Genomic DNA, 13793 nt, shown 5'->3' on the forward strand with positions numbered 1-13793 from the left:
TTATTTTTTATTTTTTTTTTATTTTATTTTTTGCAGTGGAATTTTCCGCCGCAAAAATTGCAACATCTGCTATTTGTTGCGGTTTTTACCTCTCCGTTGAATTAAATGGGAAGACCCGCAACAGACAATCAGCGATTACACAATTAGAATTGACATGCTGCGGATTAAGGTCCCATTCACACGAACGTGTTCTTGCGGCTGCAATTTACCCGCAAATCTACGGGTGAATTGCGGTCCTATTCATTTCTATGGGCCCATGCGCACTACCGTGGTTCCCACAGTCCGTGCATTGCTCAGGAGCCTGTACCGTAAAAAGATAGGACATGTCTTATTACGGCCGTGTTTTGCGGTCCAGGCTCATAGAAATGAATGCACGCGGCCATGTGTACAGCCAGGGATTTGCGGGAGGCCTGCGGCTGACGCTCTGCGCCCGTCCGAGCCAAAAATCACGTCCGTGCACACCACTACGGTCGTGTGCATGAAGCCTAAGAAAAAGCACCTGCACCGATGATCTACTGATGACCTTATGATAGGTTATCAGTTATCCGGTAGTGCGCAACCCCTTTAAGGTGGGCCTCAGTGTCTCCTCTTCTGGATCAAATTCTGGTTTTAGCTTAAAAAGTGCATGCCAAATCTGCGCTGTGTAAACAAGGCCTTAGACTGAGATTCCACAGGGCGCTTTTTGTTTTTCAGTGTTTTTTTGTGCTTTTTCTGCCTCCCATCGGTTTGAATGGGAGGTCAGAGGCAGAAACTGCGGCAAGAAAGGACATGCTGCTTTTTTTCTCTCCCTGCGAGCGGACAAAATCCGCCCGTGAAAAAAAAACCTCGGCTTCCCAGTGAAATAAATGGGGAGAGATTTCGGCCATTGTTTGGCGCTAATTCAGTCATGTTTTCCACGTCCAATTTATGGTAAAAAAAACCAAACCTGTCAGCTGACCCTTAATTGCTGTGAAAACGCATGTTAAAAAAATTTGCAATTGGAAAATTGAGCATTGTCCATGTACCCATCTGAAACTTTTCTGAGGTGGGTTGAGGCATCTTTCAGTCTGTGCCAGATGAGCTCAGAGGTGGACCTGATCATTCCAGAAATGGTCCACGTCCCCAATAGGAATTCAAAGTGAACGAATTTCCAGTCTCGGAATCTGAAGAAATAAGATGGAAAAAAACAGCTAAATTAATGACACAAACTATCAACATTACTGCCCTGTTTCCCGGCCTCCTCAACTTGAGGTCACCTACAGTGCATTTAAAAATAGCAATGACATTACTATTTATTGGCTTGGGCCTTTGTGGCCTTCACAATAGATTAGCCAGCTAACTTTACTGTTCTGACAGGTATATCATCCTGAGGAAATCATGCGGGTATTGGGTCGGGCCATTTACCAAAGTGCTAGCTGAGATGACCACCCAAAATTGCATTAAAAAGTGGTCTTCTAGTCGAGTGGTCTCCTCACAGAAGATGGGAAGCATGCGGAATATATGATGGAACTGAAAATCTGTCACAGGAAGTCTTTATCTCTCAAGGTTGAATTTGGGGAGAGGGTCTTTTTCCGGTTAGGCGGGTTCTTCTCTCAGGCTGCTTGTGAAGGTAGGGGGAAGGGCATTCACTTTCCTTGTTATACCTGTCCTACCCCACAACAGAGGAGAGGCCTGTAGAACAATCTGCCAGACCCCGTACCAGGCATACATGATAATGCTAGTTTTCTCCTCTCCCCAGTTTTTTTAAAATCTTTTTTTTAAAATCAGAACAAGAGATAATGTGCAGTATAAGGGTCAATGCACATTGTGTATTATGTGCGGTTTTGCCGCACGTATTTGCGTGCCATGTCCACCAGTTTTTCATCTGTTTTAAAAACTGATGAATTACATTTGTACATTTTTTTTGACACACACACTGCCCTCTGTAGATAATGCCACACACTGCCCCCTGGTAGGTAATGCCACACACTGCCCCCTGGTAGGTAGTTCTACACCGGACCCTTTTACATAGCACCACCCCGCCACCGTTCCAGGAGAAGTCCCTGACTTCAATGTCCATATATGGACAGTGAAATCGGTGACTTCTCCTGGAGCGGAAACACCGGCCACAGCGCCGGGGATTTTGCTTCAGAAGTCCCTGACGTCACTGTGTCCATATATGAACCCTGAAGTCAGGGACTCCTGGAGCGGAATCCCAAATTTCCTGGCCACAGCGTTGCCGAAGCTGTGGTTGGGGATTCCACTCCTACAGGGAGCAAAAAAATACCCTCCTCCTCCTCACATGCACTTCTCACTGTGAGGAGGAGAGAGCGACGGAAGACACGGCCATCACTCGGTAAACATTAGAGATGAGGAAGTCGGATTTAAGGGTGAGGGAAAGGGTAGGGATAGGAGAGGAAATAAGGCCGGAGGTGTATACAAGGAAAGCCTTTCACCTGGACCACAGAACATACAAAATCCCCCCTTTTTTTTATTTTTTTTATTTTAATAATAATAATAAAAAGGTGTAACTTTGTAAATACTCTTTATTAAAAAGAATTTTTACTCTATTTAAATAAAACTGCTCTTTATTCTCTATACAGAGCAGCTATATCTAGTGCTATTCACTGAATCAGTCAGTCCCGCGGACCTGACTGGTTCAGTGTCGCTGGGTCACACAGGATCCACCTTTAATCTATTGCATCTAAGTTGGTGATAGTTTACAGGTCGATCCTGCGTGTCAGACACGCAGGACCCGCTGTCACCGAAGCCATCAGGTCCGCAGGACTGACTGATTCAGTGAAAAGCGCCAGATACAGTTGTATCTAAAAAGGTCCAAATAATTTTTAATAAAAAGTATTTACAAAGTTACACAAAACACACTGCTACACCTTTTTATTAAAAACATTTTTTTGCCTTTCAAAGGCGTGCATAGCCTAAGTGACGCGCTTTGTCAAGGCCATTTTCCTGCCCATTTTATATCCATATTTCAGTGCGTGTTTTCATAACCAACTTTCACTGCAACAAGCAGAAGGACACACAACACAAAGTAACAGGTAATGTTACATAGTCATGTCATAGCATAATAACGTTACTTTCTTTTATTTAAAATAACATGGTCTATGTTATGAAAGCGCTGAGATCTTTCCGGTCATTAGGACCGTGCGGTCCTAGTGCCCCTGTCTTTAGAAGAATTTCAGCCTCTTTTTGTAAGAGAATTTTCTGTCTATCTCCCCGGGACACTATTGGCTTTATTTGATTTATACCTGCAAACCGCATACACAGTGCATTATTTGCATGTTACTCCTGCATGTGCTGTATCAACCTAGGGCAACACTCACCCGTATCGTTTTTCCTATGTAAAATCTTTCGCAATTACAAACTACCACGTACTGAGTTTTTTACAGGTTATCAGTTCACTTATCTCAAATGCACAGCCCCCTAAATTAAGGTTCCTAGTGCGTATTAAAGAATTGCAAAAATTACATTGTCCACGTTTGTGATTGCCTTTCGGCCTCATTGCTGATAGCCAGTTCTCTTTTTTTTCTTTTTCCTTGTGTGAAAAGCGGCCCTTAACCAGTACATCTTTTAAATTTTTACACCGGCGAAAGGATATTATTGGTTGTCTGGTTGTGACCTCTGCTAACAATTGGTCATTTTCAACCGGGTACTCCAGTTTCCTCCCACACTCCGAAAACATACCAATAGGGAATTTAGATTGTGAGCCCCAATGGGGACAGTAGAAGAGGACCTCTGTACAGCGCTGCGTAATATGTTGGCGCTATATAAGTAACTGAAATAAATAAACTATCATACCTTAAAAGTGTATTGGTGGCAGTGGGTTTACGATACCCTTTTGTTTGAACCTTTCCCTCTTTTATAGTTACATGTACATCCAAAAATTCTATCTCCTGGTCCCTGAATTTTATATGTAAAATTCATATTCATATTATTTGTGTTGAGATATCGCAGAAATTTAAAAAAATCATCTTGCGTTCCGGACCACATTATAAAAATGTCGTCAATGTAGCGTAAGAATAATTGTAAATAACTTACATAGGGTTTAGATAGATTGTAGATCATTTTTTCTTCTAGCTCGGCTAGAAATAAATTTGCAAAAGTCGGGGCCACTGGGGTCCCCATAGCCGTTCATGCCTTCTGACGGTACCATGTATCGTCAAATTGGAAGGAATTGTGATACAACAGAAATTGCGATGCTTCGCAAATAATTTCAATAAACCTAGGATCTCCTTTTGTATAGTGTAATTGACATCTGACAGCCTGTACACCCGCATCATATGGGAGGTGTGTGTGTATAGGCTGTCAACGTCCATACTAGCCAACTTTAAAGTCCCGCTGCCCACCAAATTCCATCAAGATTGTCAAGAAGTCTTTTGTATCCTGTAAATGAGGGGATATTCCCTAATAGTGGGCGCATCACCCATCCCAAATAAAGCGAAAGGGGCTCAGTAACTGAGCCAATTCCTGCCACGATCAGGCGGCCCGGTGGGGATTCAATCGATTTTTTTTTTTTTTTTTTTTTGTGTACTTTCGGGATGAAATACCAATAAGGTTTTTTCGGGCACGGTGTGAATTATTTTTGTGCAAAACTCTGAGGAAAAACCCGCCTTTAACTCCCTTTCTTAATAATGATCTCAATAACCCCAAGTACAGCGATGTTGGATCCTTTTTTTATAATTTCATAGACTGTGTCTAACTGGCGATGAGCCTCCTGTATATAATAGTCCCTTGACAGCAGCACTATATTCCCACCCTTGTCTGCCAATTTTAGGATAATGTCTCTATTGGAACTCCGCCATCTTCATGCTTTTCTTTCCTTAGCCGACAGATTTGAATTGGCTGATGGATAAATCAAACACTTCACATCATGTGTGACTTCTTTTAGAAACCAATCCAATTGTGCTCCGACAGCAAGGGAGGTTTAAAAGTGGAAGCTATTCCACCCTGAAACCTCTCAATATTCTGCGTTGTTTGGTCACAATCTAACTCCTCCAATGGGACGTCCATTAGTACGTGTAACCGCTTTCTATCCTCATCTGTGAAGTTATCACTCAGGCTAAAACCTAGAGTTCCTACATTTTACCCTTCTTTCCCCAACAGGCTCTCCCTAGTAGAAATTTTATTCGAAAACACTCGATGTAAATTCATTTTGCGTATTGACCTATCTCGAACTCAGTATAGTCAAATTCAGAATGTATACTGTAATGAAGACCCTTTGAAAGCAAGGAAATACAATCTGATGTCAATGTGAGATCTGAGAGATTAAACAGTGACGTCACCTTTTGGATTGGGGACGTTAGGATCAAGCGGAAATGTGGTGTCATAAGAAGCACAAACTTTTTTTTACTTCCTCCAAGAGACCTGCTTTTGTTTGACACCTACGTTGTTTCCTTTTTTGCCTCTGGCGACCCCTTCGGATGCGCCTCCTAAAAGGTTATTACTCCCTTCAGCCACAGGGCTGGTGGGGATGTCCATAATAGGACCAGGCCGGGTCCCTTCTTTGCCATGGTTCGAATCTGATCCTGAATCGGTAATCCAATAATCAGAGATTTTCTGTTGGCCTCTATATTTTCGGGTTCTCTGGTTACCCCAATTGAAAATGTGTCCGTTATCAGTCACCTTTTGTCCCTAATAAATGTAATCTTTTTTACATTCCTTTTATTTCCGACTGGATAGGGATGATCTTTTTGTCCACTTTTGTGCCCATCACCTGCAACTCCTCTTTGAGATTGCATTGTGCAAAAAACGTATCCACATCTATGCGACCTGAGATCAAATTCAACGATGCCAGATGCTCCTTGGAATCAACTGGATTATTTTCCATAGCTAGTTGTTGCAATGTGCTCAAGCCCGTATACATTATTGAAATACTTAGAGAGAAGGAAAGGGGCTGGCACTGTTGAACCAGAGATTAATAGTTGAATGGAGGCTCACATTGGCACTATTCACACTGATGGATTACGGCCAAATCATGTAGCGCCTTCAAATTGGGGGCTCTGTCACCACATTATAAGTGCCCTATCTTCTACATAAGGAGATCGGCCCTATAATGTAGGTGACGACAGTAATGTTTTTTATTTAGAAAAACGATCTATTTTTACCATGTTATTAGCGATTTTAGCTTTAATGCTCAAGTGGGCGTGTTTTTACTTTAGACCAAGTGGGCGTTGTACAGAGTAATGTATGACGCTGACCAATCAGTGTCATGCACTTCTCTCCATTCATTTAGTCAGCGCATAGTGACACTGCGTTGTTCGCTATGTGCTGTCTTATACTGACATATTAACGTTACTGAAGTGTTTAGACCGGGACTAGACATTCCTTCCAGCCAGGACGGGATGTCTATTCACAATCCCTGCACTTCCTTAACATTTGTTTGGTACTTACAGCAGAGCAAAGCGTAGTCTCGCTGTAACTGGTCATTTATAGTGAGATCTCGCGAGATTACGCTTGCTCTGCTGTAAGTACCACAGAAACGTTAATGAAGTGCCGTGATTGTGAATAGACATCCCGTCCTGGCTGGAAGGAATGTCTAGTCCCGGTCTAAACACTTCAGTAACGTTAATATGTCAGCCTAAGACAGCACATAGCGAACAACGCAGTGTCACTATGCACTGACTAAATTAATGGGGAAAAGTGCATGACGCTGATTGGTCACTGATTGGTCAGCGTCATACACTCCTCTGTACAACGCCCACTTGGTCTAAAGTAAAAACACGCCCACTTGGGCATTAAAGTCATTAGCATAAAGCTAAAATCGCTAATAACATGGTAAAAATCGTTTTTCTAAATAAAAAGCACTGCTGTCACCTACATTGTAGTGCCGATCTCCTTATGTAGAAGATAGGGCACTTATAATGTGGTGACAGTCTCTTTAACCCCTTCCCGCTCCTGGACGTACTATTAGGTCATGGTAGCTGTATCGTTCGCGCTCCATGACCTAATAGTACGTCACGGGAGTAACGGCCATTTCGGCCGTCTTCCCGACACATGCAGGAGCTGTGACTACTGCTGTCTCAGCTCCTACAGCGGGGACCGATCGCTGTGTCCCCGCTGATTAACCCCTTAAAAGCCGCGTTCAATAGAGATCGCGGCTTTTTAGGGGTTAAGCTACCATCGCCGGCCTGCTACACGATAGCGGTCGGCGATGGTGACTATGGCAACCGGACACCAAACAATGGCGTCCGGCTATGCCATAGACGGAAGCCTAGTGGGTCCTGACAAAGTCAGGACCCACTATGCTTGCTGTCAGTGAGTAGCTGACCGCTCTAATACACTGCACTACGCCTCCTGTACTCAAGTCCCCTAGTGGGACAAAGTAAAAAAAAGTCTTTAAAAGTAAAAATCCCCCTTTTTCCCTTATCGGTCCTTTTATTATTAATAAAAATAGTTAAACAAATAAACTATACATAATTGGTATCGCCGCGTCTGGAACGGCCTGAACTACAAAATTATTTTATTTATCCTGCTCGGTGAACGCCATATAAGAAAATAACAATAAACCATACCAGAATTTAAAAAAAATTTTTTGTCACTTCACCTCCCAAAAAATGAAATAAAAAGAGATCAAAAAGTCGCATGTACTGAACGAAACTACAGTTAGTTACGCAAAAAATAAGTCCTCACACGGTTTTCTTGATGGAAAAATAAAAAAGTTCGGGCTCTTAGAATAAGGCAACACAAAAAAGAAATTATTTTTTACAATAAGTATTTTATTGTGCAAACGCCATATTGGATCGCAATTGGATTCAATACGGAGAAACCACGTTAAAAGCGCAATGGTTCTGCAGCATAAATTGACATGCTGCGGATTAAACAAAACCGTACCGCAGGTCAATTTATGAACGTTTTTTTTTTTTTGCAGCATGATTTTCTTTAACCCACTTTTCTGCTACTGTAATTGCTGCAGAATTTCCGCACATAATTCGGTTGTGGAAATTCCACAGCGTTTATTCTTTGTGGGAACCTAGCCTAATTGGTTCAACGTCTCATTGCATTAAGCACAGCAGAGATCTGGTTCTTAATTTCTCTATGAGAATGGGGCATTAATTTTTCTTGGAAAGGGCAGGGGGCGTGATATTTAGCGTTCTGACACTGTCCAATCCGCTATGTACAGTGTCACATCGTCTTGTGCTGTGTGATCTCTCTCGCCAGATCAGTCTTGTCGGGATAGAGAGAGAGAATATGAGAGCGTACACTCACATTCTCTCTCCAGCTCTCGTCAGGCAATGATGACGAGACTATTGATAGTACAGGGGGTAATTTACATATCTGGCGCCAAATATAACGACACAGATATCTAAAAAAAAAAACGGAGGAGGCTAGAAACATAGTTTAAAGTGACACAAGGTCTGTACAGCACTGCCCATTACATTGTGCACTCAGCTGCACATGTATGGGCTAGTGAAAGGTTCCCTTTGAAGTGACCTTCCCAGAAAAACTGAATATGCTCTCTACACCCTGTGAGTGTTACTTACCTGATTCTCACTGTTGGAATTTTGTGGGAGTATTTACCACGGCTTTCGGTTCAGGTCTCGAGCAGGAATTGACATGAGTCACCCAGGATACCTTACTCTCTCCGCATATGATGAAACAGTCGTCCATATGAAGACCTCAAAGGATCTCTGAAACAGCAAGGACCAGGTAAGTATTATTTTTTTGTTTTTTTTTATCCCCGCCTCCCAGGAGCCATGACTCTGATGTGAACAGGCACTCAGTGGATTCCTATTTAAGTGTGGAAACGTGTATTATTGAACCTGTACTCTTTGTGCAATGAGGGCTTTTTATTGTCTTTTATACCTAATGTAAGCTACGATATTCAGCTACAGGTTCGTACTCCTATTAACCAAAACGGCACAAATCAATTAAAGGGTAACTAAACTTTCAGAAAACTTCTGACGTCATAGTGACATGTCAGAAGTTTTGATTGGTCGGGTCTGAGCACTGAGTCTCCCACCGATCGCTAAAACGAAGCTGCAGAAGTCCTTGGGTGAGTGCTGAGCCGCTTGGTTTCTGATCGGCTTTGCTCGGAAAGCCGAGGTAACCGTGTACGGACTCAATAGAAAGTCTATGAGACTGTACACCGTCTCAGTGCTCAGACCCCCACCGATCAAAACTTCTGACCTGTCACTATGACATGTCAGAAGTTTTCTGAATGTTTAGTTACCCCTTAAGTGCCATTGGGATAATAGTAGGGATGAAACAATACAGAGGACTCATAGTTGTGAGTCCGGTGTATTTATGAGAGACGCTTATTGTTTTGTTTTTTTGCAGCCAGTTGAAGCTACAGATGATGCCTTCTGGGACCAGTTTTGGTCCGACTCGGCCACCTCCGTGCAGGATGTATTTGCTTTGATCCCAGCTGCTGAGATTCGAGCAGTTCGAGAGGAATCGCCATCAAACTTGGCCACATTATGTTACAAGGTGATTGTTGAAAAACTACTATGAAGCAATTGGGTGTCACATGAATATCTGAGAACTTTAAAAATGTATTTCCCTTAAAAAATCCTTATATATTCAACATTTGTTCCCTGCAGGCAGTGGAAAAACTGGTGGCAGGAGCAGACCGTGGTTGTCACTCAGACAATGAAAAACAAATGGTGTTGAACTGTGCAAGGTTACTGACTCGTGTACTGCCATATATCTTTGAGGACCCAGACTGGAGGGGATTCTTCTGGTCATCAGTGCCCGGTGCAGGGCGGAGCCAGGTAATGTCATTAAAACCTACCAGAGAAACATTTTTTTTCTTGTGTGTTAAACTTAATCTACTAGTAATTAATATGTCATTCGTTACGTTGGGGACACAGACCGTGGGTATATGCTGTTGCCACTAGGAAGCTTGACACGAATAAATAAAGTGACTTCTCGTCAGGATTTAGCCTGCCCACAGAAACCGAGCACTTCAGTCTTAAAGAGGCTCTGTCACCACATTATAAGTGGCCTATATTGCACATAATGTGATTGGCGCTGTAATGTAGATCACAGCAGTGTTTTTTATTTAGAAAAACAATCATTTTTGACGGAGTTATGACCTATTTTAGCTTTATGCTAATGAGTTTCTCAATGGACAACTGGGCGTGTTTTACTATATGACCAAGTGGGCATTGTACAGAGGAGTGTATGACGCTGACCAATCAGTGACCAATCAGCGTCATACACTTCTCTCCATTCATTTATACAGCACTTAGCGATATAGCTATATCGCTATGTACAGTCACATAAACACACTATAACGTTACTGCAGTGTCCTGACAATGAATATACATTACCTCCAGCCAGGACGTGATGTGTATTCATTCTCCTGACCACTTCTGTAGCGTCTCTGTGATTTACAGCACAGCAGGCGTAGTCTCGCGAGATTACACTGTAACCTGTCATTCACAGCGAGATCTCGCTGTGCTATGCTGTAAATCACAGAGACGTGCAGAGAAGTGGTCAGGAGAATGATTACACATGACGTCCTGGCTGGAGGTAATGTATATTCATTGTCAGGACACTGCAGTAATGTTATCGTGTGTGTTTATGTGACTGCACTTAGCGATATAGCTATATCGCTATGTACAGTCACATAAACACACTATAACGTTACTGCAGTGTCCTGACAATGAATATACATTACCTCCAGCCAGGACGTGATGTGTATTCATTCTCCTGACCACTTCTGTAGCGTCTCTGTGATTTACAGCACAGCAGGTGTAGTCTCGCGAGATTACACTGTAACCTGTCATTCACAGCGAGATATAGCTATATCGCGATCTGCAGTGTAAATGAATGGAGAGAAGTGTATGACGCTGATTGGTCACTGATTGGTCAGCGTCATACACTCCTCTGTACAACGCCCACTTGGCCAAAAAGTAAAACACGCCCAGTTGTTCATTAAGAAAATCATTTGCATAAATCTAATATAGGTCATAACTCCGTCAAAAATTATAGTTTTTCTCGCAGATCACATCATGTACAAGACAGGGCACTTATAATGTGGTGACAGAGCCTCTTTAAGGCTTTTTACACTGGCCAATTATTGGGCAAACGCTCGTTCATCAGCTAATTGTATAGTTTTAAATGTGTAAAATATTATCGTTGTCTGCAGCACATCTCCCTATGACAAGGACAGCGCTGGGGTTAGGGGGTTCCAGAGTCCCAGAGCACAGCGTATACTGGTGCTCTGCCCGGGACTCCGGCTCTGGGGAAGCCCCTGTCAACACTATCCCTGTCGTGTGCCCCTACTCAACGCAACAGTCAGTTAAGCAGCCATTGACTCTGATTCGGGCTATCATAAAGCAGTTTTAATCCACGAAAAATATGCAAAGGTATATCCAGTCAACACGATCAAAAGCCTTAGGCCCCATGCACGTAAAAACGCCCGCAATTACGGGCCCATAGACTTCTATTGGCCACGGGTACCTCCCCGTATGCTTACGGGAAGGTGCCCGGGCCGTTGAAAAATATAAAACATGTCCTATTTTAGGCCGTAATTACGGCACGGGCAGGCCCATAGAAGTCTATGGGGCTCCCGTAATTACGGGTGACGACGTGTGTGCACCCGTAATTACTGGAGCTTTGCTAGGCGACATCAGTGGATAGTCACTGTCCAGGGTGCTGAAAAAGTTAACTGATCGGCAGTAACTCTTTCAGCACCCTGGACAGTGACTTCCGATCACAATATAAATCAACCTGTAAAAAAAAAAATAGAAGTTCAAACTTACCCAGAACTCCCTGCTTCTTCCTCCAGTCCTGGGATGACGTTTCAGCCCATGTGACTGCTGCAGCCAATCACAGGCCAATTACAGGCTGCAGCGGTCACATGGACTGCCGCGTCATCCAGGGAGGTCGGGCTGGATGTCAAGAGAGGGACGCGTCACCAAGACAAAGGCCGGGTAGGTATGAATTTCTTTTACTTTTACCTCGGAAAGGGCTGTCCCTTCTCTCTATCCTGCACTGATATAGAGAAGGGGCTGCCGATTAGTTCAGTGCAATTTTGCAGCGAAAACGTGCCCGTAAATACGGGTGGAATGCTGGTGACACCGAACCCGTAATTACGGGCACGGGTCCGTAAATACTGGTGCAATACGGGTCGAATACGTGTGCCCAAGGACCCGTATTTACTGGAGGGAAAAAATACGTTCGTGTTCATGAGGCCTTTAGTCATTTTTTCCTTAGATGCAGCAATCACCAGAATGGTCAATGGGAACCTGCATATTTAAAGAGGTTCTGTCACCAGTTTTATACTTCCCTGTCTCCTACCTAATTTAATAGGCGCTATGTTGTAGATAACTACTGTGTTTTTTTTTTTTTTAAATAACTTTTTTAGTGGCAGTTATGAGCATTTTAACATTTCTGCAAATTTTTTCTAAAAGCCCAACTGGGTGTTGTTTTTTTTAAACTTTTAAACAAGTGGGCATTGTAAAGAAAAGTGTATGCTGCTGACCAATCCACGTCATACACTACTCTTCATTCATGTCCAGCTTTAGTCACCGCACAGCGTGATCTCGCGAGATCCCTCTGCGCCGTTACTTACTACCGCAGTTCCTTCATCGGAGCGACGGGACAATGACCAGACATTGCCTCCAGCCAGGAGACATCGCCTCCAGCCAAAAAGATGCCACGTTGTGAATACTTCCGAAAACGAACTGGTGTTTCAACGTCGCTCTTCATGTCTCCGCAAGTGCTCATTCTGGTCCAGCCAACTGGCCGAGTCTCAGGGATTCTCAAAGAAGTGCGTGTTGTCCAATGCCGCAATCCTCACCCGAGCTGGATATAACATAGAGTAGGGTACATTTTTAAAGCTCTCAGACGCTTCTTGATTTGCAGAAACTGTGCTCTCCGCTTTTGAACTTCAGAGCAGAAATCTGGATAAAAGGCCACACGATGACCCTTAGCAGCTATTTCTAATCAGTTCTTTGCCCCCTAAGCATTTCTATCCTTATAATTAAGTACTTTACTCAACACAGGTCTGGGTGGGGTTCCCTGTGGCAAGGGTCGGATAGGGTTTCTATGTGTTCTCTCTACAACGTATAATGGAGAAAGAACATCCATTCCAAATGAATTCCTGAGCCATTCCACAAAGTAGGGTAATAGGATTGGATCCGTCTACTCCCAACATTCTCACATTATTGCGCTGCAGACAGTTTTCCATGTCATCCGTTTTGGCAAATAAGGCAGTGATTTGTTGATCATATCTGCGTGTATCGGCAAGGAGCGACGGCAGTTTATCTTCCACCTCACTCACATGGCCCTCCACTTCCACAACCCTTTCATTAACTTTTTTTTAGGTCATGGCGCATAAATGACTCTTCTTGTCTGAGAGATTCTATTTTACAATCTATAGAGGTGTTACACTGAGTCACAGCCTGCAGTACATCCTTAAGTGTGGGTTCATCTGGAGTGACAACATGGCTGATCTCCTTAGCCTGCATAGAAGCAGAACCTTCAGAATTACTCACAGAAGGATGCTCCTCTAGGGCCATATAAGCAGCAGATCCTTCATCCAACAAGTCTTCCCCTCCACAGGTAACTCCTCATACCTGTTAGAGGACCCTTTAGCGAATGCTGCTAGCTTAGCAGCAGCTCCCGCGGCCGTCACTTTTCCCGCTCGAGTTCCTGAGGCAAGGGTGCCGACACCATCTTGGAAATGCCGGTCGGCCGCACCGGTCTGCTTTTTCCCTTGCCCGCCCGCCATTATAATAGCTCCGGTGGAGACAGGAGGATGTCAGTGTCAGGCGGTTAATTGGGCCACAATATAGTGAGTGATGTGCCCGAGGAGAGAGGATAATACAGTGGTGTTGGCCGGAGCTCCTGCTGCCGCTCACATGCTC

At 43.6% G+C, this 13793-nt stretch overlaps 1 protein-coding gene across 1 annotated transcript in view; it reads left to right on the forward strand.

Annotated features, from left to right (window-relative positions):
• HID1 (HID1 domain containing) overlaps positions 1 to 13793 on the forward strand; it is a 49232-nt gene that overhangs the window by 3842 nt on the left and 31597 nt on the right. Inside the window, exons 2-3 of the mRNA XM_075845595.1 lie at positions 9253 to 9402; positions 9516 to 9686. Coding sequence (XP_075701710.1) covers positions 9253 to 9402; positions 9516 to 9686 — 321 coding nt within the window. The remainder of the gene's footprint in view (positions 1 to 9252; positions 9403 to 9515; positions 9687 to 13793) is intronic.

This window comes from Rhinoderma darwinii, chromosome 13, assembly GCF_050947455.1.
Source record: "Rhinoderma darwinii isolate aRhiDar2 chromosome 13, aRhiDar2.hap1, whole genome shotgun sequence".
In the NCBI taxonomy this organism is placed as follows: Eukaryota; Metazoa; Chordata; class Amphibia; order Anura; family Rhinodermatidae; genus Rhinoderma; species Rhinoderma darwinii.